At 35.3% G+C, this 27,429-nt stretch overlaps 1 long non-coding RNA gene and 5 gene segments (V, D, J or C); all 6 read right to left on the reverse strand.

Moving 5' to 3' along the window:
* Positions 1 to 2,723: 2,723 nt before the first annotated feature.
* Positions 2,724 to 3,156, reverse strand: LOC103468632 (Ig heavy chain V-III region 23-like). The segment is given in 2 exon segments: positions 2,724 to 3,022; positions 3,102 to 3,156. Coding segments are annotated over 2 exon segments (354 nt in total).
* A 995-nt stretch (positions 3,157 to 4,151) lies between these two features.
* LOC103468633 (Ig heavy chain V region XIG14-like) lies at positions 4,152 to 4,586 on the reverse strand. The segment is given in 2 exon segments: positions 4,152 to 4,459; positions 4,544 to 4,586. Coding segments are annotated over 2 exon segments (351 nt in total).
* A 2,594-nt stretch (positions 4,587 to 7,180) lies between these two features.
* Positions 7,181 to 10,250, reverse strand: LOC103468623 (uncharacterized). The gene is made up of 4 exons (XR_534237.1): positions 10,154 to 10,250; positions 7,630 to 7,911; positions 7,355 to 7,381; positions 7,181 to 7,270 (listed from the first exon to the last, which is right to left on the reverse strand). It is a non-coding gene; the product is annotated as an uncharacterized LOC103468623 (long non-coding RNA).
* Positions 10,251 to 10,631: 381 nt separating this feature from the next.
* Positions 10,632 to 12,461, reverse strand: LOC103468634 (Ig heavy chain V region 5A-like). The segment is given in 4 exon segments: positions 10,632 to 10,655; positions 11,028 to 11,047; positions 12,024 to 12,326; positions 12,422 to 12,461. Coding segments are annotated over 4 exon segments (387 nt in total).
* Positions 12,462 to 16,830: 4,369 nt separating this feature from the next.
* On the reverse strand, positions 16,831 to 17,257 carry LOC103468635 (Ig heavy chain V region 5A-like). The segment is given in 2 exon segments: positions 16,831 to 17,138; positions 17,215 to 17,257. Coding segments are annotated over 2 exon segments (351 nt in total).
* Positions 17,258 to 17,758: 501 nt separating this feature from the next.
* LOC103468636 (Ig heavy chain V region 5A-like) lies at positions 17,759 to 18,185 on the reverse strand. The segment is given in 2 exon segments: positions 17,759 to 18,066; positions 18,143 to 18,185. Coding segments are annotated over 2 exon segments (351 nt in total).
* Between the last annotated feature and the right edge of the window lie 9,244 nt (positions 18,186 to 27,429).

Consider the following 27,429-nt stretch of genomic DNA (forward strand, 5'->3'; position numbering starts at 1 on the left):
TCCTGAGGGGTTTTTGTACAGCTCTGCTGTCTGTTTCTGTCACTGTGCCTCTCTTGCACAGTAATACACAGCAGAGTCTTCAGGCTGCATATTTCGTCCATTCAGAGTTGCTGTGTTAGTGGAAGAAACAAAGGTGATACTGAACTGGTTTTTCAGTGAATCTTTGTAGTATGTACTCCATCTAGAGCCTACTCCAGATCCACCAATCCACTCGAGTGCTTTCCTTGCTGGCTGTCTGAAAAAAGCCRTCCAGTAGCTGCTGACAGAATAAGAGACCTGACAGCTGAGGGTCAAAGGCTGGCCTGGCTGCAGAGTCAGAGAGGCTGGCTGAGTAAGCTGCTCACATTTCACACCTATAAATGAGAAAATATTATATTGGAGTATGAGAGCAGTCAGCAATGAGTTAATGAATTTAGTGTAATCATGTTGTCAATGCCTCAGTGAGACTCACATGATCCAGCAGCCAGCAGCAGAAGCAGCAGAGCTACAGAGATCATGTTGGTGCTGAAGGTGATCTGATGAGTTTCTCTTCTTCTGCCTCAAAAACCATTTAAGGTAGACAACCTGGAAGTTTAATTTGCATAGAGGAAAAAGACAGATGTTTTGTCCAATTAGATATGAAATAAATGATGTGAACACACTTACTTTGTGTTTTCTTTTTTTTTTTTTTACAGGAAGTGCAGATATGGGTTTGAAAAACTGGCAACCCTCATTTGCCAATTTTGAAGTTAGCAAATTACTCTCATAATTTAAATGAGGTTTTGTTTTCCATCAGGGTTTTGACATATACAAATGTTTACTGCCGGCATAAAAGAAGTAATTATGAGTCCTTGCTGAAAATAGCGAAAAATAAAGAAACGCAGCCGAGGACAAAAATGTTATTTTTGTATCAAAACAAAAATGTTTGATATTTGAATGAAACTGTGCAATAACTGATTAATAACAAAAATGAAAATCAAGTCTCATTTGCATCTTTATTTTGTAAAACTAAGTAGAAGAACAGTTCATGATGTCAACAGGATCATATGCTATACTTGCGATAATAAAGGACAATGTTAAAGTGTAACAAAAAGCATGTGAAAGGAGTTAATGTAATTTCAGAAGTAATAATCCCTCACMTCTTCTAGTTTTAAAATTGTTTTTTTCTTATCTGTTTTCTTATTATGAAAGTGTCTTAACATGACTTAAACAAAGTTAATATTTCAGTGATTCTTGAGATTCTTGAAATTAAAACCCCAAAATGGGTTTTAATTTTCCCATAACTTTTTATTTGTTATTTCTCAACCTTATGTATGCAAATATGACAAATAATGTTATGGAAATGTAAATATGCTAAGGTACAGGCTCCCAGTTGCAACATTTTTTTTTTAATTACATTTTTAATCGACCTGACCTAGAACGTTGTCATCACCATTTGTCAAAAATAAATATAAAATAATTTTTAATGACCCTATTAGTGATATTTCTACTCATTTTACAGACAATGCTTCTCAAGAACCAAATTAATATTATTTAAAACAAAAAACAACAAAAAGTCCATCTGACATAGTTGACACAGAACTGATGGTGGTGACAAATTAGTGAGTAAAATGAAAAACTTGATACGTGTGAAGTAATGCAATTTATGTAAAATACATTCAAATTAATTAATTGCACATTTAAGTGAAATTTGACAACAATTTCACTGAAAGAGTCAAAAACTCTGATGGAGTTGACATCTGACAGAGTTGACAAAAAGCCAAACTACCTCAATTTATATAATGTTATTCTAAATGAGGCCATATTGTAGCTCATCAGGTCCATGCAATCTTTACATTATATCAAAATTAAGCTTTTATTTCACATAATTTCATAAAAAGCTTTGTAAATTGTCAGTTATGGTGTTGACACATCATGGTTGTGACAAAAAACTTARGAAKAAAAAGAAGAAAAAACTAAAGAATAACATAAGCTATTAGACCAGAGCTAACTAGCCCTCTTAGCAAAGGGACAGAAAGGAAGTGGTCATGGGGTCCTCAGAAGTTCTGGTGCCCCCCAATAATGCCTGATTTTTTAACATTATTTTCATTTCTGACGGTTTTGACAAAAACTAGGGACAAATTTGAATGGAGTTGGAAAATATATAAAAATATTTTTAATTCAATTTATTGATAMTTTTATAATTATTTATATACTTAATTGTCATAATGTATAATTTTTGTATTTCTTTMATTGTTTTAAACTATTATAATGTATTGAGTTCTGCTCCTGGACAAGGGATTTTACARGCATCATCCACCGACTACAATGTTTGAAATAAAAAAATATTCAGCAAMCACCAGGAAAACATACATTGTTGTGCTCACAGGACCCAGGTTAGTTTAGTCAGATATTTGAAAAAATTATATTTTGAGTATGTTTTATTTAGATTTTGTGCTTTATCCATAGGACCTGTTTTGTCCCTATTCTTAAGAATCACTGATTTATGACATTTTCAAARGAACTGAAATGTAGCAAAACAAGGCAAGAAAAAATGAAACCAAATGAATTATTTAAAAATGAATAGTTTATAAATATTAAGAAAATAAATGGCTAAAAACTGGTTAGTCCCTTGCTGTTGTGGTCAACACACCTAAATAATTTTGTGGTGTTGTAGCTCCCTCTGTGTTTGCTGTGTCCTACAAACTTTCATGTGCTGAAATGTTTTTGTACAGAGTTCCTGGTTTCTGTGTCACTGTGGACCATCAAGCGCAATAATAAACAGCAGAGTCCTCCGCTGACAAACTGTTCATCTGCAGATACACCTGACTTCTGCTGTTGTCTCTGGAGATGGTGACCCGACCTCTCAATGACTGAGGATAGTAGGTGCTGCCACCAGTGTCACTGATACCAGAAACCCACTCCAGTCCTTTTCCAGATGGCTGTCTGACCCAAGCAAACCAAGGAGTGCCACTAAACCCAGAATATGTGCAGGTCAGTCTGTGGGACTCAGCAGGCCTTTTGACCACTGATTCAGACTCAGTCAGTGTTTGACACTCGGTACCTGCAGAAAGACAGTTAATTAGCTACTGAACATTAATAAGGTTGGATTTATCAATTGAGAAGCTGCCCTGAGTTCTTACCAGGCCAGATAACTGCCAGGATGACAAAAGCAGCCACAACCTCAAGTCTGATCATTGTTGTACTTATTTGTCTGCTAAGTCTACACTGTGGTTGTCCCCGATTTTATCAGGTTTTAAACAGATACGGAAAAATGAAAGGAGTTCGATTTTTGCATCAGCTCCTCCCCTTCAAGGGCGTTAAATGCTTGAGTGGTATTATTGGAKTATCTTTTARCAGAGACTCCAGAAGGACTCATGTAGTGCGTGTTACATTATAACTTATCAGCACATGTTTAGATCCATTCATTTCATTCTGAAACCAGGCAGCATTACAAATAAAAGGTTGATAAATTGAAGTTGAAAAGAAGAAGAATGATATCCTACATCTGTTGAACATCATGTCACTACATCCTCAAAAACAGGAAATCCCAAATCAACAAATTGTTGTTGTTGCCATCATTTTTGTGCAGATTGTGTGATCCAGTGCACTTTACACTGACTGAAATCAAGAAACTGCTGGGGCTTTTTCCTTTACTATCATGGGAGATTATCATGGGATGTTAGAACCTGTCAAAGACCCAGAAATTATGATAAATAAATATAAAATGAGACAAACTCAAAATGGAAGAGATGTATTACTGTTTTGAAAGACTTCAAAGGAAGACACATAAATATCAGCAGGGCATACTTTTGGCTTTTATCATTAAAATGTATGACCAAAGAACATCCCTCTAATATAGAAGATAATCAAATACTGAGAGGTCTAAAATATGACATCTGCATTGGATTTACATTTATGAGACAATTTCTTTTTTTAGATTATGAGCAAATTTTAATAAACTAAAGGCAAAAACATAAATAAATAAAATATTTACAGAAAACAACTTATTGTAAAACTTTATATGTCAGCTCTCCTAAAAAGTAAATGTAAAGTTTGTCACTTCTAGACAAGAAAGTAGATGTCTTGTATTGTCAGGATGTATATTTTGTTAGAGTCTCTCCACTTGTCAAAAGTAATTATACAAGCGTCGGCTTTGAGGGGTTTGTGTGCAGGTTGGCAGATGTTTTTTGTCAATGTGTCTCTCTGGCACAATGATACACAGCAGAGTCTCCAGGCTGCATATTCTGTCCATTCAGAGTCACTGTTTTACTGGAAGACTCTAAACTGATGCTGAATTTGTTCTTTAGTGACTCTTTGTAGTAGGTARCATATCCTGCGCCTGCTCCTCCAATCCACTCCAGTCCTTTCCCAGCAGGCTGCCTGATCCAGACTGTCCAGTAGCTGCTGAGAGAATAAGAGACCTGACAGCTGATGGTCAGACGTTGACCTGGCTGCACAGTTACAGAGGCTGGCTGAGTCAGCTGCTGACATTTCACACCTGCAGAGAAAAATACCTTATTAGAGTGTTAAACAAACATGGTGTTGAGAATATGCTGTGTGTTTCTGTCTCTTTGAGACTTACAGGACCCAGCAGCCAACAGGAGCAGCAGAGCTACAGACAACATGTTGATGATCTGGTGGGAGTTTCTTTTCGTTTCACTTTTTTATAGCCAACAGCTTGGAGGTTTACTTTGCATAGAAAGAGGCACAAGAAAGTTTAACTGTCCAATCAGAGATGAAGAGAGAGTTTTGGCTGAGAAAATGAATTCTCTCTTTTTTATTTTTCCAGACTAGATTGAACAAAATAGTGGTGAAAGTACCTTATAGAGTTACAATCAACAACAAAAAATGGGTCAAGTTCATATTTAACAGCTTTTGGTTGCTTTGAAAAGGTTAACGCAAAGGGCAACCAAAACCCTAAATGTCAGTCACTGAGCATTCATGTGTGATTCTACAGCTGAGGCCTGATCCAAGTGTCTCTGAAAAGAAAGGTGAGCCATAACTCTCGAGCACCGGTAAAAACACACACTCTTATTTTTGGTAAGAAAGACAGCAAATAATTAAACAATTTAACAAAAACAATAACTGACAAGTCAACACTTTGATTGGAAATTAATTTAAATATCTTCCACAACGAAACTATATTAACTTAAAACGTGTCATTTCTAGTTTTAAATTAATGTAAACCTATATTAAAACTTCCACTTAAGTAAAATGGATATAAATTATTCTCACATTCTGTTGTTTCCATGATGGTAGCAACACAATTTCCATCAATTAAGTAAATTGTATAAATCTGACTTTAAAACCCCTGATTTTTTACAGCTAATGCAAGTTTTACCTTGCATTTGTGGTTTGTCAAGTTTGTCCACTAGGTGGCGGCATTTCTAAATATGTTTTTGGAAGAATCAATACGGTTTCTTATTTAAAACTGATTTTACCCSATATGTGCATGACATGAGGAGGATCTACCTTTATTTTCTGTCAGTTCATACTTCAAACAGATGATTCCTGTTCATCTTTTTTTTTTTAAATCTGAACACATATGCTTTAAAAGCTGCTGTAAGAAGGTTTTACCTAAACTTCTTAACAAGTTCTCCTGTCGTGTTTTTAAATTTGATCGTGTTGTCCATGATTTCAAAGAAAAAAAAGCATGCCCTGGAAACAATGTAACTCAATTCTGTGACAGAATAAAGAACAAACCTCCTATATAATAATAATATATATAAAAAAACTCTGAATGGAGGATTTCAGAAGATTTAAGATCTGACGTGAAAATTAAAAATATTTGATTAAATGTCAAATTACAAAGGAGCTTGCTTGCTGCCACTGAAGTCAACATGTGAAAAGATTCAACATGTTATGTGAAGAGAAGAAACAAGCGGAGCTGAGGTTAACCTCAGCCTTTTCGTCTCCATGTGAAACTGAGCTGCTGTTTGGTTTCTTTCAGATTTTCATCTGTATTTCTGCTTCCTGGTGACATGTGGTTTCAAACGATTAAACTTTTATACTAAGAAGGAGATGAGAAACGAGGTCTATTTCTTACTGTTGTTTCTCCTCGTTATTTCGGTTATTCACCAATAGATTACAGGAAATAACCTGAGCAAGTGGCTGAGAGTGGAGGTGTTTTATCACATAATCAGTAAGACAATTATTCAAATGTGAGTGAAAAAGGGAAGATAAAACAGCTTTGAATGATAAAGGAAAACATAAACACAATAAAAAGGTATTAATGTCAAGTTAATAATAGAAGATGTTTGATAAATAAAGTAACAGAGCAGGAACATATTAAATAGGCTGCATTAAAGTTTATGTGTACATCTTGCAAATAAATGAAACATGAACATGAACAGAATGAAGCAGGAATATTGTTCATTTTTTACAAACRCCAAAAACTCTTTCTTCATTATCATGTCAAACAAAGACTAACCACAAAAAACACAGGACCATTTGACTAAATTGAAGAAAAAGTAATTAAGCAACAGATAATAAATTCCATATTTTCTGCATTGATAAGTTACGCTTTTCTATTTTTTATTTTTATTTATTTTTTTTAGCAAAGTTCTTCATGTTATTCCTGAATTTATGGTTAACAGAAAAAAATTATATATTTGTTTTATTTCTTTTAGACATTCTGCATGTAGGTTTATCATTAAATATTTATCATTTAACCTATATGTAAAACTACATTTTCACATACATAAAAGTGTATTTCAATTTTTACAGCCTTTTGAGGAAGCCAATTCTTTAAACATAAAACTCAAAATCTACCAAACATATAACTCCTTCTTGATTACAAGAATACAGAAATATAGAAAAAAAAACATAAAAGACAAGAAACAACTTTGCATAAAATTAATAGAAACATTAGAAAAAATGTTAAAAATAAAAACATCAAAGGAAATTGTAATACATTTTATTTTCCACTATAGCAAACAAAGAAAAAAAACAAAAAACTAAAATTTATGGTAAAATACTGGCAGCGGTGGTTGCCAGAATTTTAAATATGGTATAATCCATATTTGGCAACCACAGCTGCCGGTATTTTACCGTAAATTAAAGATGTTTTTTTGTTGTTGTTGTTTTTTTTTCAGTGTATATTTGCCAATTTTAATATTTCAGAGCCATTTAATCACACATAATTTGTTTTTTAAATAAAATTGATTTCAATTTGATATTCACGAGCCGAAGGCTCRGTTTCAGAAGAGCAGGCCTCTGATGGTGAGGACGGTGCTGAAGGCCAGAGCTTTGGTGAACACCACTCGGACTCCGTTCATCAGCAGCAGGTAGAAGTTCAGCTTGGCTTTTTCTGGACGACAGAGAAACAGAATTCAGATATGAACACAAACAGCAGCGATGGAACCAAACTGAGACAGGAAGAGATCAGACTGACCTGGATAAATGCTGCCACATTCATCATCTGTTTAGAGACAGAAAGAACATCAGTCACACAAACAYCATGAAAACTCTGACAGAGTCATAAAAAGTCAGGAAACACTCTCATAAGAACGTTTTGTAACWAATTAACAACTGGAGCTTAGTTGAAGATGGGAGGACTTAAAATCATGACTTATGATTTTAAGTCATAAAAAGAATTTACCAAAAATTTCAATGTGTCTAAAAACAAATAGTTAGATCATGACTCTTTATACTTTATAAATTTGGTACCAGCTTCATTGTTGCCAAAGGTCCCGTTTACCCCACAGGAGTAGATGGCTTCGTTGCTGAATGCAGCAAAGTRGTAGCCGTTATTCTTCAGAACAGCATCAGTCGTGTTCACATCGACCGGACCCCTTTTCAAATTCAGAACCACATTTTCCCACTTTGAATGGAAATTTGTGACCAGACAGACGTTTGGACTGGACTCGTTTGCTGGCTTCACTGTGTAGCCGGGAGTCTGCAGGGGACTGAGGACGAATAGGGACGGAGGATCAGAGGCAGCATTTGGATCTGCAGATGAACAAAAAAAAAGCAGATCATGTCAGGACATTAAGAATGACTGAAACAACATTTCATCAGCACAAGACTAACTACTTCATGTCAATGCATAAACTACAGTTTAAACAACTGTAACCCTTTACCCCTCACCACTTACATGCAAATCAATGGGTTCATGAAGACACTTATGTCCCTGTGACAGTTAAAGTTAAAAAAGTAACAAGAAGCTGATTCAAAAGTAATAAGTCATAAAAAAGTATTTYTTAAAGGTTGAATATCGCAATCAATTAGCTTCTTGTAATGTTCTGTGATATTTTTATCCCCAAATCATTTAAAACATGTAATATTAAGCTAAAAATGTAATGTTTCTGCAGYAACAACTTTGCTGCTGCAGAAAGGGAAATTTAGTTAGTTKTTTAAATGTATAACTTTCCAAGAGAAATAAGTATTTTATTGTGATGGAAAGTTTCCAWCATCAGTTGGATATGTAAAAAAATCAAGTAAGATATGTGGCATTTTAAAYTTTAAGGCTGCAGCCTTTTTWCATTCAGAAATCTCCATCTTCTACGTCCTGAGTTAAAAATGAACGAGTGACGTCTCTCCAGTTTTTACCGGTTTGATTTGTGGAAAATTAATCAGTGTCAGACTTTTACATTTAAACAACTATCAAGCCAGCTCATTTTCAATCAAACCATTATATTAGTTTGGTTAAAAAGAATAAAAAATAAAAATAAATAAATAAATAACTTTTCTGCTTAGACGAAAGTGTGTGAACACAGAAAGTCACTGTCCCCCAATGTCTGCAATCAATAARGGCTAAAATTTAGAGTTAATTTTATCACAACTGTTAAAGGAAAAGTAATAATGTGTCAAGAACACCACCAAGAAATATTTGCATACAATTCTTCAATGAATTTAATAACATAATTTTAATGTGATAAAATTGTAGAATATATGACAGTGAAAGAAATTTAATTTGTATAAAGMTTCTTCCTCAATGTAACAAAATGTAACTCTGCCGTTCCAGGAGCTYTACAGACCTCTGATAGAYCAGGCTCCCGATTTAGCTTCTTGTTTGAGTATTATATAGTTAGTCAAAAAATGTATTMTGCATATATTTATAATAATTGATAATCAATCATTTAGATGTTTTATGGGGATTAAAAGACTCAATCATTTGAGTAGTTTATTTACCTCATATTTAGTCCACATAGTCCTTTTGATTTCAACTTTTTTGTTTGAGTCGAGGTTTTGTCGCCATCAGATTTTTGATCTATTCTTAATTAAGAGAATCTGYCATTCGTTAAAGAGATTTTTATAACCATATTTTTCTTTGGTGAGATCCCTGACCWTAAATTATTCTTAGTTCTTCTTGTGCGTCTAAATTGCCACAATGCCGCTGGTTTGCAAATCAAAATTGTGTCTTTAGTCATTTGTCAAAATGTCATTTAGTTGAGAAGTTAGATTTGCGTGCAATTTGTTTCCTGCCTTCATGTCGTGTTTTCTTCTGTCTGGATTCTGTCTGGATGAATCKCTGTCATGTCCCTCTGAAGTTTGAACCAACTTTGTTCAGATTCTAAATCAATCTTCAGTCTYATATTTTCTGGTAAATTACATTTTTACATTCTTGACCATCGATCCCTTTTTTCAACAGATTACATTTGTGATTATGGATAACAGAACCCAAATAAAAATATGAAAAATGATGCAGTTATAAGAAACAACTTCCAGACGCTTTTAAACTCATGGTAATGAAAACTTTAAGATTATTTAACACTCAATCAAAAACAAAAACAAYTTTACTGGAGACTATGTTGAATAAGAATTTATTTATTGACATTGAAAATAAATAAATAACAAATTTTAAATGCAAAAGCACTAAGAGTCACATAATCCATTAAAAAAATTATGAACATTTATTATTTATTTAATTTTTATTGACATTTCAAAACTGCATTTGAATCCGATTAAAATACAAATATGATATGATTAGTCATGGTAGATTTTTTTCTCACWGTCATATCAGTGCAGTCCTTTAAAATCTGGTTTGAAACATAACATTTATAAGATTTGTCTGCAAAACTAAAATAGTAAATCTACAAATGCAATTTATTCAGATAACACCAAAGCCATTTAACATGACTGTCAATTAACAGGAGCATCAAAAGTTAAGACTAAGTTAAAATTTTACATGAATATTATTATGATAAACAACAATAAATATAACTGTAAACAATGTTTTAAAGGATCTTACCTGGTAGAACCGTGACTGTTGTTCCATTACCCCAGTAGTCAAAATMTCACAGTGCTACATCTTCATTGACTGGTTGAACAAAAACCTGCAGYACCAGAGAAAATGGCAAAAAAAAACTGAATAATTACCTTAAAGTGTTTCAGCATTGGTCCAGTCTTATGAGATGGATATTCTTGTGTAACRATTCTGAAAGAAGCTGAGTATTAATTATCTGATGCAATTAAAATAGACTCAAAAATATAACTCACAGTCTATGAATTAAAGTCTAATCAAATGTGTATTTGAAAAAATATCAGTCATTATTATCAAAATASCAACACTGAGTTCTTACCTCATATTACAGAGGTAGAAATGCAGAAATATATACTTGTTTATAGTCTTTATTATGAATTACAGTCAGGTTTTTGCTCTGAGGTTTTTGTATTGGTRTATATCTCTGTGCCCCCAATATCACTGTGAGAAACCCTGATACAAAAACTTACAGCAGAGAGGGAGGAGGAAACTGAAAGACAGGAGACAGTTACAACAGTTGTGGTTTTTAGGAAAATGTCCTCATTTATTTAAGCACCAAAGCNATTCTGAAAGAAGCTGAGTATTAATTATCTGATGCAATTAAAATAGACTCAAAAATATAACTCACAGTCTATGAATTAAAGTCTAATCAAATGTGTATTTGAAAAAATATCAGTCATTATTATCAAAATASCAACACTGAGTTCTTACCTCATATTACAGAGGTAGAAATGCAGAAATATATACTTGTTTATAGTCTTTATTATGAATTACAGTCAGGTTTTTGCTCTGAGGTTTTTGTATTGGTRTATATCTCTGTGCCCCCAATATCACTGTGAGAAACCCTGATACAAAAACTTACAGCAGAGAGGGAGGAGGAAACTGAAAGACAGGAGACAGTTACAACAGTTGTGGTTTTTAGGAAAATGTCCTCATTTATTTAAGCACCAAAGCSTGGTAGGATTAAAACAATTTCTTCAAATGTTGTGATTTAGTTAAAAAGTTGAAGGGACACAATTTTATTTTAATTTCCTCTAATTGTTTTATACCCGTACAAAGCAAACATTATTTGTTCTTCTCTAGTTTGCCTTATCGATGTCAATCCTGTATGACAACAGTTTTTAAATAAACACGCCTTTAAAATAGCTAGACAAATGTGTAAAAGATAGATTTAAAGCATTTGATTTTTTCCTTCTGAACTGTATATGTTTTATATTAACATGTTCAGTTAATTTCTTGAACCAACATGTTGAACCACCTTGTGCAATGCTTAAAAAAGGGGAACCGCATGGCTYAGTGGTAGAGCAGGAACAGCGTGTGATGAAGATGATTGATTTTTGGGTTTGGGCCTTTTACTGCATGTTTTTCCCTTCACACTGTGGCTCTACATATCCTGTCCAGATATGAATGAATATAGGTCACCAGTGACAAAAAACCCTAAAAAATGCAGAAAATCTGGTCCTCACAATGTACATCTGCAGATTGAGCTTTTGTTGATTTTAACCCTGCTATACATGAATGACAAAGATTTTCTCATGTGGATTATTTAAAATGTCTATGCCTAAACTCTTGATGCCACAATAGCTTATATAAAACAGAAGAACTGTTGGCGGTTTCTTCCAAAAAGGTTTTGGTTGAGTTTGACTTTTCTTCAGGAAGTTCACATATTCCTCCCTGCACATATATAGATCCTCTCCAGGCTACTTTGTCCAAAGACATAGAAAACTGGTATAAGTATGGAATAAATTTCTGGCAAATAATTGATGGTCTGATGGTGCCTCCTCTGGAGGTCTACAGTATTTCAAGTGTTCTGGTACTGAATGGGTTTTTGAACAGGTCTGTTTATGTTTTGCTTCACTGTGGAGTCTAGCACAGTAATACACAGCAGCATCTTCCGGCTGCAGATTCTGTCCTTTCAGAGTCACTGTGTTAMTGGAGGWCTCTGTGGAAATGCTGAACTTGWTTCTGAGAGAATCTTTGTAATCTGTTGAAGATCCTTTTGCATCTCCAATCCACTCCAGTCCTTTCCCTGCAGGTTGTCTGATCCAAGATGTCCAGTAGCTGSTAACATCATAAGAGACCTGACARCTGATGGTCAGAGGTTGACCTGGCTGAAGAGTCACAGAGGCTGGCTGTGTCAGCTGCTCACACTTCACATCTGCTGAAAGAAGAATTGACAAAGTCAGAAAAAATTAGAAAAATCTTGTTTGTTGAGACTTATGGTTGACAGAGATCTCAAAGATTGAAGAAACTCACCTGCAGCTGCTAGCAACAGGAACAGAGCAGCAGGAAACATGTTGGCTGATTCAACAGACATCCTCTGAACTCAGCTCTGAACTGAAGCCACTTTATAAGAGGTTGAAGGGAGGGCAGGTTAGCATGTGTAGGATCCACTCCCTATCACAGTTTCAATTAATCTAGTTGATGAACCACATGCATGCATATTTATTTTTTAAATTGCTTTATTGTTGACTAAAAATGTTTTTAAATTTAGCATGACTGCAGTGAGTGAGAGGTAAATAAGTTTTCCTAAATACACATTTTTTAGACTTTCTTTGCCAAATTCCATGAAACAAAAACCTTTGACGTCACAAGCAAATCATAAAGCATAACCCTTCTCTCCATCTTACAAATAATTAATATCCATCCATCCATTTTCTTCCGCTTATCCGGGGTCGGGTCGCGGGGGCAGCAGCTTCAGAAGGGAGGCCCAGACTTCCCTCTCCCCAGCCACTTCTTCCAGYTCCTCCAGGGGAATCCTAAGGCGTTCCCAGGCCAGCCGAGAGACATAGTCCCTCCAGCGTGTCCTGGGTCTTCCCCRAGGCCTCCTCCCGGTGGGACGTGCCCGGAACACCTCACCAGGGAGGCGTCCAGGAGGCATCCTGACCAGATGCCCGAGCCACCTCAACTGGCTCCTCTCGATGTGGAGGAGCAGCGGCTCTACTCTGAGTCCCTCCCGGATGACCGAGCTTCTCACCCTATCTCTAAGAGAGAGCCCAGCCACCCTGTGGAGGAAACCCATTTCGGCCGCTTGTACCCGTGATCTCGTTCTTTCGGTYATGACCCAAAGCTCATGACCATAGATGAGGGTGGGAACGTAGATCGACCGGTAAATCGAGAGCTTCGCTTCTGAATAATTAATAGTCATGTGTAAAATAAACCTTTAAAATTTGACACATTTTCTGCACGTGTTCCAAAATATTGGTTACAAAAATGCTGAAGGGGTCACAGTGAAAGAGCTCCTATATTTTCTAAACTGCAACATTTATCCACAATTATAAAATCTAWGGTTGTTTGAGAGTTAAAAAACTGAATAAAGACACTCCAAATGGCTRATTTCTTCATTGCATGACAAAACTGTTTGATAGCCATATATTATTTAGTAATCATTAGATAAAGTGATAGAGATAGATATAKATGCACATTTTTTATTACAGTCTTTAGTATTTTTTYCTGAACATCAGAGGTCTCAGTTTCCTGAAGGAGGTGTTCAGTCACAGAGGGGTTTTTGTTCAGGTCTGATGCTGATATGCGTCACTGTGGATCTCTGGCACAGTAATACACAGCAGAGTCCTCCAGCTGCATATTCTCTCCATTCAGAGTCACTATGTCATTTGATTCATCCAAATTGACGCTGAACTTGTTGGTTAATGAATCTTTAATARTTGTSTSAATRCYAATCCACTCCAGTCCTTTTCCTGCAGGCTGTCTGATCCAGGCTGTTGCATATGTGCTAACAGAATAAGAGACCTGACAGCTGATCTGCAGTCGTTCACCAGGCAGCACAGACACAGAGGCTGGCTGTCTCAGAGTCTCAGACCAAACTTCTGGAAAAACAACATTTTGTGAGTTTCAAACCATGATTTGGTGATTCTCATGAATCTAGAAATTCTTACCTGATCCAGCTGTTAACAGCAGCAGCAGCATCAAAGTGACAGAGAACATGGTTGGTGCAGCTGAAACAATGAGGTCTGATCCCCTTTTACAGGGTTTYCAGCTGAACTCTTTACATCTGTATCACAAGCGAAACCACAGAATTTGCATAGAGTTACTACAGAGAAATAATTTTTATTTGTTTTGATTTGCAACAAGGTTTCAACAAGTCTGAAAGAGAAATATTAAACACATATTTGCATTTAAAGATACAAATATCTAAAATGAATCAACTTTTATTTTATAGCATCCTTTATTAGTCATTTTATAAATACTGGACAACTTTCAGAATGTTTCTTGTTTTATGCTGTTTTTCCTTCAGAAGTAAAGGRAACAACATAAAATGTGTCACCTTTTGAATTTGTTACAATTTCTTTGTAATCTCTATATTTTTAAAGGCAAGACAAAAACAATAAGTTGGAGTCAGTTTAAATGCGACGCATTAAATGTTGATCTAGAACAATACACAAGTGCAAACTTTATRTTATTTTTAATTTTGATAAATCTTCACAAAGTTGTCCATATTTTTCTGTGCTTTTTTATTCATTACAGATTTGCTCTTTCCAGCACTTTAATCTATGATCATGAATTGAATTTTAAAAAATTGAGTTTATTGCTAAACCCTTGCTACATATGCATGAGTCACAAATGATGATGTATATGGTAAAACTGCCCCAAAAAAATAATTATGGTGCATCTTTGCATTGATAAATGTCAAATTTAAAGCAAGTATTTTTAAATTTTTTNTGTTTTATGCTGTTTTTCCTTCAGAAGTAAAGGAAACAACATAAAATGTGTCACCTTTTGAATTTGTTACAATTTCTTTGTAATCTCTATATTTTTAAAGGCAAGACAAAAACAATAAGTTGGAGTCAGTTTAAATGCGACGCATTAAATGTTGATCTAGAACAATACACAAGTGCAAACTTTATRTTATTTTTAATTTTGATAAATCTTCACAAAGTTGTCCATATTTTTCTGTGCTTTTTTATTCATTACAGATTTGCTCTTTCCAGCACTTTAATCTATGATCATGAATTGAATTTTAAAAAATTGAGTTTATTGCTAAACCCTTGCTACATATGCATGAGTCACAAATGATGATGTACATGGTAAAACTGCCCCAAAAAAATAATTATGGTGCATCTTTGCATTGATAAATGTCAAATTTAAAGCAAGTATTTTTAAATTTTTTGTCTTCTTTTTTCTCATYTCTTGTCTTCCCATTCATGGTAGAAAAGATTATATGAGTAGAGGTGGAGAAAAAAAYGACTACAACTTTGAAATAAGATTGGGTTGTGGGGATCATGGATGCAGCAATGAATGAGTGAAATGTAGAAAATGAAAAAGTCATGAATGCGTTARCATCTGGACTGTGATAAAACAGAACAGACRCATTATAGAGGAATCACATTGCTCTAAGACTTTTTGTGCAGCTGCTCCACTGTCTTCAGTCACTGTGCTGTCTTGCACAGAMGTAAACAGCAGAGTCCTCTGCAGTGAGACTGGTGATCTGAAGGAACTGAGTGCTGCTGGAAACATCCTGAGTGAAGCTGAAACGACTCTGAAAGGAGCTGGAATAGGTAGCAACAACTGTCTCTGTGTTTAGAAATCCAATCCATTCTAAACCTTTTCCAGGTTTCTGTCTTATCCAGTTCATGCTGTAATCCGTCATTGTGTAACCAGATGTGACACATGAAATCTTYACAGTGTCTCCTGGTCTTTTCACCTCAGAGGATTGAGGCTGCTGCAATTTGATCTCACTCCAAACACCTGTGGGAAACAAAAACATTACTTTTGCACCCTGTTTGTTTAACATCTAACGCTTTTTCAGTGAAGCATTAAAACTTACCATGAATGGTAAAAACAAAAACTAAGCTCCAGGAAATTAACATGTCTTTGGTATTAAGATGTGATTTTTCCAAGTTATATTTGTAAAGTGGTCTTTATCTGAGTGTTTTTCCCTCAGATAAAATGCTAGTTATCTATCCTGTGCTTGGTGTATTTATAAAGCAGAAACAGTTTGCATAGACGTCCCCCTACAGGTTTAAGTGGGGAACATCTGAAAAAAACTAACACCAAAATTCAAATTCATTGCATGTTTTGCCAACTTAGGGGGAGTGTGAAGTTTTTGGGAATACATTACCAGTTTGGTTTATAACAGTGTCATAAGAAAGCACAAACGATTATGCTCCCTGTGTTATAGCAGAAGTACTTTGATGGTTTAGGTTCTTGATTTCACTCTTCTTTCCTCTTTTATAATCTCGCTGAAACTCTGTAATATATTTTTATATTAAAGTTTTGCCTTCATACCTATTTCTACAAAACTCCCTAATTTATTGACATCAAGGGATCATCTTTGAAATGTGCTTTCACATGTATTTTTCTATCTATTCCTTAAAGATTAAATCTTTGTGGTGGCCTGTGATAATCTAGAGGCCTTTCACTGAATCCTCTCACCCAGTCAGTACTATAAAGAGGCAAACGACTAACCATAACATTCCTTGCTGAAAGTATGGATTTCTGATTATTATTTTTTTTCATTTTTGTTCTTTCTTTTTTGTTTGTTTGTTTTGTAGTAGTAAAAAGGTAATCTACATGCCATTTTCTCTTATAGAACTTGCATCCAGATTGGTGTCACTGTTGTTCAAAGAGAGCTCCCTCTGGTGGATAAGTTGTAATTACAAGTATTCAGGCCCTGATAGGTTTTTGTACAGCTCTGTTGCTTGCTTTTATAACTGTGTCTCTCTGGCACAGTAATACACAGCAGAGTCTCCAAGCTGCATATTCTGTCCATTCAGAGTCACTGTGTTACTGGAAGTGTCTAAGTCGATACTGAACTTGTTCTCCAGTGAATTTTTGTAATATGAATATCTGGTGTATTTGCTCCCAATCCACTCCAGTCCTTTCCCTGCAGGTTGTCTGATCCAAGCWGTGTAGTAGCTGCTAACTGAATAAGAGACCCGACAGCTGACGGTCAKAGTCTGACCTGGCTGCACAGTTAAAGAGCCTGGCTGTGTCAGCTGCTCACACATCACATCTGTGGAGGGAAAGTATTAAATTAAACCAGTTAAACAAAATGAAATAAATTAGTTTGGCATTTATTTCAGACTCACAAAATCCAGCAGCCACCAGCAGTAGGAGAGTTAGAGCGAACATGTTGGTATGTGAAGGTACCAACATGAATAGTTTCTTTAACTGTGCATTGAACAGCAGAAGGTCAGGCTNTTTGCCTTCATACCTATTTCTACAAAACTCCCTAATTTATTGACATCAAGGGATCATCTTTGAAATGTGCTTTCACATGTATTTTTCTATCTATTCCTTAAAGATTAAATCTTTGTGGTGGCCTGTGATAATCTAGAGGCCTTTCACTGAATCCTCTCACCCAGTCAGTACTATAAAGAGGCAAACGACTAACCATAACATTCCTTGCTGAAAGTATGGATTTCTGATTATTATTTTTTTTCATTTTTGTTCTTTCTTTTTTGTTTGTTTGTTTTGTAGTAGTAAAAAGGTAATCTACATGCCATTTTCTCTTATAGAACTTGCATCCAGATTGGTGTCACTGTTGTTCAAAGAGAGCTCCCTCTGGTGGATAAGTTGTAATTACAAGTATTCAGGCCCTGATAGGTTTTTGTACAGCTCTGTTGCTTGCTTTTATAACTGTGTCTCTCTGGCACAGTAATACACAGCAGAGTCTCCAAGCTGCATATTCTGTCCATTCAGAGTCACTGTGTTACTGGAAGTGTCTAAGTCGATACTGAACTTGTTCTCCAGTGAATTTTTGTAATATGAATATCTGGTGTATTTGCTCCCAATCCACTCCAGTCCTTTCCCTGCAGGTTGTCTGATCCAAGCWGTGTAGTAGCTGCTAACTGAATAAGAGACCCGACAGCTGACGGTCAKAGTCTGACCTGGCTGCACAGTTAAAGAGCCTGGCTGTGTCAGCTGCTCACACATCACATCTGTGGAGGGAAAGTATTAAATTAAACCAGTTAAACAAAATGAAATAAATTAGTTTGGCATTTATTTCAGACTCACAAAATCCAGCAGCCACCAGCAGTAGGAGAGTTAGAGCGAACATGTTGGTATGTGAAGGTACCAACATGAATAGTTTCTTTAACTGTGCATTGAACAGCAGAAGGTCAGGCTTTACAGTCGACTCACAGGAAGTTCACTTTGCATACAGACAAAACTAAAAGACTTTGAACAAYAGAACTCAAACTTGATGAGGTTAGATTGGCTTTCAAGACACTGTGATGTCAGGAAGCCATAATTTCCTCAGTAGCTCAGCAAGTTTAGGGCAAAGTCTTTTAATCCTTTAAATTCAGAACCTTGTTTGTTCATTTAGGGTTTTTTAATACAGTATTTTGACAGTTTGGCAATTCATTTTTTCATGTAAGGGATAAAAATATAGAAATTCATATTTCATATAGAAATTTTTGATCATGGTGTGAAGGATGAAATAATACCAAGCTCTGAATAAAAGGTAACACTGATTTATCATTTAAAAGACATTGTATCAAAAACTAAATTTGTGTTGCCGTCAGCATTTATAGTGACTGGATTTTTAAATGAGTCAAATCTTATCATTTGGAYAGTAACTGTATTTTCTTTATTGAAACATGAGCACATTTTTTGGTCAAATCACTCATTTCAAACATGCTTAAGGTTCAAAGCCTAAGCAATCAGTACTTTTTATTGCTCATGTCAAAGTGATTTGTGCTTTAGTACAAAACATTTTATCGTATAGAAGCTTTGCATTCTGGTCTTCAATGAAAAATACATTCATTGGTGCATGTATTAAACTTCGAAGTCAAATTGAATAATATATTTGCTTCTGTAGAAACACTTTTTTTCACAAAACATCAAGGAAATCAGTTTCACCAGTAAACTGAAATTATGATACATTTTAACAAGATAAGAGTTACAGAGGTTTGTCAATATAGGTAATATTTCTGTGCAGAACATAGATGATGACTTGAGATGTAATCATGGTGACAAGTTAGAAGGAAGTAATAGCAGGAAGAGAGAGAAGACATGAATGAAATGTCAGAGTTACTGGTCATGTTCTGACAGACCAAAGGCAGATCTGAGGCAGTACTCTGACGATGGCTATAAAAAACAGAAACTTTGCTTTGTATAGCGGATATTCTCCAAACTCCGAGATAAATTTGCAACAAAATAAGTAAAAATAAGAATAATAAAAAAATAATTAAGAAAGAACCATTTTTCATTTTCATGTTTTTTGTTTTTTTTCAAAGCTTGAGTTATGTAATGGACAAGGAGGTTAAAGAGTCACTTGTGGCTCTACAGCCGCAGGTTGCTGACCCCTGGTATAGCCATATGTKCATTCCTATATGCATATTTTTTGTCATTGAAAATTTATTGTCTTCTATTTTAGTTGTATTGTTCAAAGCAATAAATAAAAATAAAATACATAAACATAACCATAAAACTGCTACAAATTCTCAAATAAAGTGAAAAACTGTTGAGAGAACAGGAAATCACTAACCACAACATGAGTTATTGCTTGCTAATTTAAAYTCTATCTTCTGTTCAGTGATGGGTTTTTRTACAGCCTCTCTGCTCATATTAACCAGTGTCTCTCTGGCACARTAATAMMCAGCAGACTCCTCTGGTTTCATAGTAGTCAGACTTAGATACACCGTGTTCTTATTGGTGTCTCTGGTGATTTCTATACGTCCTTGGATATTGCTGGCATAATCATTATATCCATTAGATCAATTAGCACCCATCCATTCAAGAGCTTTTCCTGCAGATTGTYGGATCCAGTGTGTTTGATAGCTGCTCAGATCATAAAAAACCTGGCAGCTGATGTCTGACCTGACTGCACAGTCAAAGAGGCTGGTTGTGTCAGCTGTTCACACTTCACACCTGTTTGTGACATCAAATTAAATAAACTGTAATATTGACAGGAGTGTGGTGTAATTGTATTGTGAGTGTCTCAATAAAACTTACATGACCCAGCAAACAGCAGAAGAAGTAAAGCTACAGAGAACATGTTGGTATAAAAGATGATTCAATGAAATCTTCTGGTCCTCTATGACTGACAGGATGAGAGGAAGTACTTAAACTAGAATGTTGAATTTGCATGATGACAAGTCAACTAGTCACAAATGGCTCTTACTGTATTTCATAATCTCGCTGATCTATTTCATATGATGTTTTGAACAGGCTGAAGCTCTGAGTAGTGACATTTTGTGTTAAACTGTGACAATCTCAGTTGGTATTTCACAAGCATAGTGTGAGGGTCCCCATGAAATCGACTGTTTCAAGAAAACCTAAACAGAATTGCAATACAAATCAATTCAATATAAAACTTTTTTTCAGAAATGTTCTGTTTAGTTGCCTCTGCATAGAAGGTTCTGTCTGAAAAAGTAAATCACAAACAGCAGACATTTTTTTATAGTGCGATGAAAAGTTTATGACGAATTAGAGAACAATAATATGAAAAGTAAATATCTTGTTTTAAGAGATGGTACAAATTATTCTCAACCATCAAAACAGTTTAGCAGAGTGAACATTAAAATAATAAAGCTCATTAATGCAAACTGCGGGGACTTGGATATTGCATTTACACTTGAATTAGAATTAAAAGGTTAAATGTGTATTTGAATATTCTAAAAATAGTAACATGTGTCTTCCTTTTTATTGCTTTGAATTGATTTGTGTTAAATGAAATGATATGCCGTGCTTTTGATACGACTGACAGTTATTTATTTAGTTGTTCATTTATTTGGTTGTACATTTTCAGCAATTTGCTCTGCATAAGCCTAAAAATATCTGCTTTTATAGAGTGAAATAAAAAAAAAGCCTAATTATTACCAAGGACTTTTGACAGAGAATTTGCAAGAATTCATTAGCGGTTCTGCAGCGCCTCCTCTGGTGGTTTTTAATGTATGTGTTCAGACTTTGAGAGGTTTTTGTACAGCTTTTCTGCTCATTTGTGTCACAGTGTCTCTCTGGCACAGTAATACACAGCAGACTCCTCTGGTTTCATGGCAGACAGTCTCAGATTCACAGTCTTCTTATTGGTGTCTCNCACAGTCAAAGAGGCTGGTTGTGTCAGCTGTTCACACTTCACATCTGTAGATGACAACATTAAATTAATCAAAGTCTAAAACCAGTAACAGCATATGTTGAGTATTTCTGAGAGACTCACAGGATCCAGCTCCCAGCAGCAGCATCAGAGCTACAGAGAACATGTTGGTGCTGAAGGTGATCCAATGAGAGCTTCTCTGTGACTGACAGGATGAGATTATGTCATTTAAAGGATGTCATTTAATTTGCCTAATGACCAACCAGCCAATCATAAGTGCCTATTATATGCTTACAGCACAATAGGAAACTAGTAGGTTTTTTTCAACCAAAATACCCCTTAGTTCATTTTTCTGAATGGATGTATAAAAGTTGCCCAATTTGGTTGTTATATTTACATGCATGAGTTGTTTTTTTTTTTTCTCTTTCTTATACAATATTCCTGTCTTGCTCCTGTTCCTCCTTTAACTGAAGACAGTAGGAATAACTTATAAATTTATCATTCATGTTTTTCCTTGTTATAGAAAAAAATTATATATTCACAAAGAAGTGTTAACACACTCATCAAATGTATTTTCTAAAGCAGAATGCTTTGACTTTTTTGATGCAATGCATCACAATTATGTTATTGGCATTAGATAAGGCAAGGAAAAATATGAGTCAATATTGGATAGAAAAATTAAAAGCTTGATGTACAAAACTTGATCATTTCTAGCTTGATTTGTATTTTTATTGATTTTAGAGGTACCCTTATCGACTTCATTTCATGTCAAGTTAGAAATTATTAGCATTTTTTAATTAGAAAATAGACATTGATCTCCCTAACAATAAGTCAAATATCACTGATTATGCTGGTGCCTAATATGTGTGAATTTAGTTTGAATTAAATTTAAATCAACAATGGCCAATGTTGATTGTCTTTACCTATTCTCCCACCTGAAGCCAAAATATAATTTACCAAAATAATTTGTAAGAAAACCTAATAAAAACCTTCTTCTATATAAAATGAAAAGTATATCATGAATTCAGCCTCAAATTAAATGAAGTGTTTCAATTACACATCTGATCTACGACTAAAGTTTATAATAAAACATTCTGTTGGACCAGCTGTTGACGGAGCTAAAAAACAGGAAATCACAAACCCCAACTTGTTTATTTTTACACGATGCTCAGTATTCTATGCAAGTTAATGGAATTTCAACATTGTACAAAGTTCTTGCACAGCCTCTCTGCTCGTTAATCACTGTGCCTCTTACAAAGTAATACACAGCAGAATCCTTTGGTTTTATAGTACCACACTCTGGTGATTTCTGTGTGACCTTAGATAATGTCGGCACGTGAGTTGCCTCCAAAATCCCTGAGTGTTTTTTTCTGCCAGTCGCTCGATCCAGTGTGTGTGATCGCTGCTCCCGTCCATAACATACCTAAGAGATGATGGTCAGAGTCTGGACTCTCTGCTCACACTTCACCCTTGTTGATGATATCACATCAGTTCAAAACATAATATCAAGGAGAGGGTAGTGTGATCATAATATGATTGTCTAAATGAAATGTACAGCACCCCTAATCAGAGCTGCAGATATGTGTAAAAATATGTATAAAATATGATCTGATGAAAGTTAATTGACAGATCAAGTCCTTAATTTTTAATGTTGAATTTTAAAAATTCAGTCACAATTTGCTTTTAAAGTATTTTACTATTATTATTAAAACATTACCTTCCTGAAACAATGGCCTAAGCCATTCTTTGCTAAAAGTGATTTTATTTTTGGCCTAAATCAACTTTTGGCAAGAAAGAGGTGGTGATTTTTTTATTTTTATTTTATTTTATTTTATTTTTTTTGCTTTAACTGCATAGACATTTAGGAAAATCTAACTAGAAAACCAGTTATTGTTTATATAGTGTCCACAGTTGGTTATGATGAAATTGAGAAATTAATAAAATAAAAAAATATATATTATTATTTATTTATTTAATGATGATTTATCTTTCTTTCAACAACATTTTGCCGTCTGCCATTATTTGAGAAAAATTAGTTTTTTGAAATTTTCCAACTGGAATATCTAAGACATTTGACAGATAATCTTGGAGTCATTAGTGTTGCTACAGGGCCTCCCCTGGTCGTTTTATAACATAGGTGTGTGGAGACTGAGGGATATTTGTACAGCTCTGCAGCTTGTCCATCTCACTGTGGCTGTGCGGTTTCTGTCTGGCACAGTAATACACAGCAGAGTCTTCAGGCTGCATATTCTGTCCATTCAGAGTCACTGTTTAACTGGGTGGATGTACTGTAATACTGAACTTGCTCTTTAAAGAATCTTTGTAATTTCCGTTGCATCCAGAGCACATATAACCAACCCACTCCAGTCCTTTCCCTGCAGCCTGTCTGATCCAGTGTGTCCAGGTGCTCACATCATAAGAGATCTGACAGCTGATGGTCAGAGGTTGACCTGCCTGCACAGTCACAGAAGATGGCTGTATCAGCTGTTCACACTTCACCCCTGTTAATGAGAAAGTTTAATACATGTAAGAGTATCGTCAGTAATAGCGTAAAGAGATAATGGTGCTGTCCTGATGAGACTCACAGGATCCAGCAGCACCAGCAGCACCAGCAGAGCTACAGAGAACATGTTGGTATTGAACTTGATCCAATGAAATAGCTGTTGCTCTGTGACTGATAGAATGACACTGACTATTTATAAAGCCATGATTCATTTGCAAAATGTCAGACCATCCAATCACAAGCAGATCTGAAGCAACATATTGCTTGGCAGGCTGTATGTTTCTTTATGTTAAACAGGGTGCAGTTACTCTAGGCAACTGAGTAGGTTGATGCAACTGTCATATTTCTTGAGATTTTATAGGAAGAAAGAACTTCTTTGATTAAAGTTTATATGAGGAGGTTTATTTTCCCCTTATTCTTATGGGGAAAATAAGAATATGGAATAAGACATTGTTATCCTCTGTATCATTGGGCAAATGAAATAAAAAAAAAACGTTATTAAACTTTACATAAATATAAACCCGATACACATTCACTGTTTCACATATGTGGACAGAATTCTGGAAAAACAGGAAATGATCAAAAAGCACATTGTTTACTGATGACACACATGTCTTTTGCTCTGTGAAGAGTTTTTGTTCTGCCTCTCTGCTCACATGAACCACTGTGGGCTTTTTGCACAATAATACACAGCAGACTCGTCTGGTTTCATGGTAGACAGTCTCAGATACAAAATGTTTTTACTGGTGTCTCTGGTGATTTCTATACGTCCTTGGACATTGGTGGCATAGTTGTCATTTCCACCGTTCCAAATAACACCCATCCATTCCAGAGCTTTTCCTGCAGGTTGTCGGATCCAGTGTGTTCCAGAGCCGGTGACAGAATAAGAGACCTGACAGCTGATGCTCAGAGTCTGACCTGACTGCACAGTCAAAGAGGCTGGTTGTGTCAGCTGTTGACACTTCACACCTGTTGATGACAACATCAAATTAATTAAAGTGTACAATCAATATGTGTGTCTCAACATAATGTAAGTCTCTCAGTGAGACTCACAGGATCCAGCAGCCAGCAGCAGCAGCAGAGCTACAGAGAACATGTTGGTGTTGAAGGTGATCCAGTGGGAGCTTCTCTGTGACGGACAAGATGAGATGAATTTTAAAAAGTATTACATGTAATTTGCCTAATGACCAACCAGCCAATCATGAATGACTATCAAGGAAATGTTTTTTTAAACAGTGTGTAGATTAAGATTTCTTTATTAACAAAACTGACCTATTTTGACTCTATAATATTCTTATATTTTCTTCCATTTCTTTTTACACTTTATGAGAAAGATAATAAATGTTCTATAACACATGATAGAAATATTTTTCATAAACCATATATACTTGTTGTATCTATTGATTTTTCATGGGTTTTTGCGGTAGAAAAATATGAATTAACCAAAGTTAATGACAGAACAATGTGACTTATTGTTTCAAGGAATGATGTACCTCGATATTAATCAAGAAGAAAGATGAGGCAACCTTTTTCCTACCTGTTACATTCAATGTTGTGTTTAAGCACATTACTGTGTTACATAGACATGTTTAATTGTAAAAATGTTAGTTATAATCTTTTATTAAAATTTTAACTGCTGTAATATGAAGAAAGATGTATTTGTTGTATATTTGAGAAATTTGTTTGAAATAATCATGGAACACTCAATACGTTTGTGTCACAGTGTCTCTCTGGCACAGTAATACACAGCAGACTCCTCTGGTTTCATGGTAGACAGTCTCAGATTCACAATCTTCTTATTGGTGTCTCTGGTGATTTCTATATGTCCTTGGACATTGCTGGCATAAGCATTATTTCCATCATACCAAATTTTACCCATCCATTCAGGTGCTTTTCCTGCAGGTTGTCTGATCCAGTTTTGTGATAGCTGGTTAGAGAATAAGAAACCTGACAGCTGATGCTCAGAGTCTGACCTGGCTGCACAGTAAAAGAGGCTGGTTGTGTCAGCTGTTCACACTTCACATCTGTACATGACAACATTAAATTAATCAAAGTGTAATACCAATAACAGCATAACGTTGGTATTTCTGAGAGACTCACAGGATCCAGCAGCAGCAGCAGCAGCAGAGCTACAGAGAACATGTTGGTGCTGAAGGTGATCCAATGAGAGCTTCTCTGTGACTGACAGGATGAGATTATGTCATTTAAAGACTAATTTANCAGCAGACTCCTCTGGTTTCATAGTAGTCAGACTTAGATACACCGTGTTCTTATTGGTGTCTCTGGTGATTTCTATACGTCCTTGGATATTGCTGGCATAATCATTATATCCATTAGATCAATTAGCACCCATCCATTCAAGAGCTTTTCCTGCAGATTGTYGGATCCAGTGTGTTTGATAGCTGCTCAGATCATAAAAAACCTGGCAGCTGATGTCTGACCTGACTGCACAGTCAAAGAGGCTGGTTGTGTCARCTGTTCACACTTCACACCTGTTTGTGACATCAAATTAAATAAACTGTAATATTGACAGGAGTGTGGTGTAATTGTATTGTGAGTGTCTCAATAAAACTTACATGACCCAGCAAACAGCAGAAGAAGTAAAGCTACAGAGAACATGTTGGTATAAAAGATGATTCAATGAAATCTTCTGGTCCTCTATGACTGACAGGATGAGAGGAAGTACTTAAACTAGAATGTTGAATTTGCATGATGACAAGCCAACTAGTCACAAATGGCTCTTACTGTATTTCATAATCTCGCTGATCTACTTCATATGATGTTTTGAACAGGCTGAAGCTCTGAGTAGTGACATCTTGTGTTAAATTGTGGCAATCTCAGTTGGTATTTTACAAGCATAGTGTGAGGGTCCCCATGAAATCGACTGTTTCAAGAAAACCTAAACAGAACTGCAATACAAATCAATTCAATATAAAACTGTTTTTTAGAAATGTTCTGTTTAGTTGCCTCTGCATAGAAGGTTCTGTCTGAAAAAGTAAATCACAAACAGCAGACATTTTTTATAGTGCGATGAAAAGTTTATGACGAATTAGAGAACAATAATATGAAACATAAATATCTTGTTTTTTTAAGAGATGGTACAATCTATTCTCAACCATCAAAGCAGTTTAGCAGAGTAAACATTAAAATAATAAAGCACATTAATGCAAACTGCGGGGACTTGGATATTGCATTTACACCTGAATTAGAATTAAAGGGTTAAATGTGTATTTGAATATTCTAAAAATAGTAACATGTGTCTTCCTTTTTATTGCTTTAAATTGATTTGTGTTAAATGAAATGATATGCCATGCTTTTGATACAACTGACAATTATTTATTTAGTTGTTCATTTATTTGGTTGTACATTTTCAGCAATTTGCTCTGCATAAGCCTAAAAATATCTGCTTTTATAGAGTGAAATAAAAAAAAAAAGCCTAATTATTACCAAGGACTTTTGACAGCGAATTTGCAAGAATTCATTAGCGGTTTTGCAGCGCCTCCTCTGGTGGTTTTTAATGTATGGGTTCAGACTCTGAGAGGTTTTTGTACAGCTTTTCTGCTCATTTGTGTCACAGTGTCTCTCTGGCACAGTAATACACAGCAGACTCCTCTGGTTTCATGGCAGACAGTCTCAGATTCACAGTCTTCTTATTGGTGTCTCYGGTGATTGCTATACGTCCTTGGACATTGCTGGCATAATCATTACTTCCATCAGTCCAAATAACACCCATCCATTCAAGAGCTTTTCCTGCAGGTTGTC

This window comes from Poecilia reticulata, linkage group LG8, assembly GCF_000633615.1.
Source record: "Poecilia reticulata strain Guanapo linkage group LG8, Guppy_female_1.0+MT, whole genome shotgun sequence".
In the NCBI taxonomy this organism is placed as follows: Eukaryota; Metazoa; Chordata; class Actinopteri; order Cyprinodontiformes; family Poeciliidae; genus Poecilia; species Poecilia reticulata.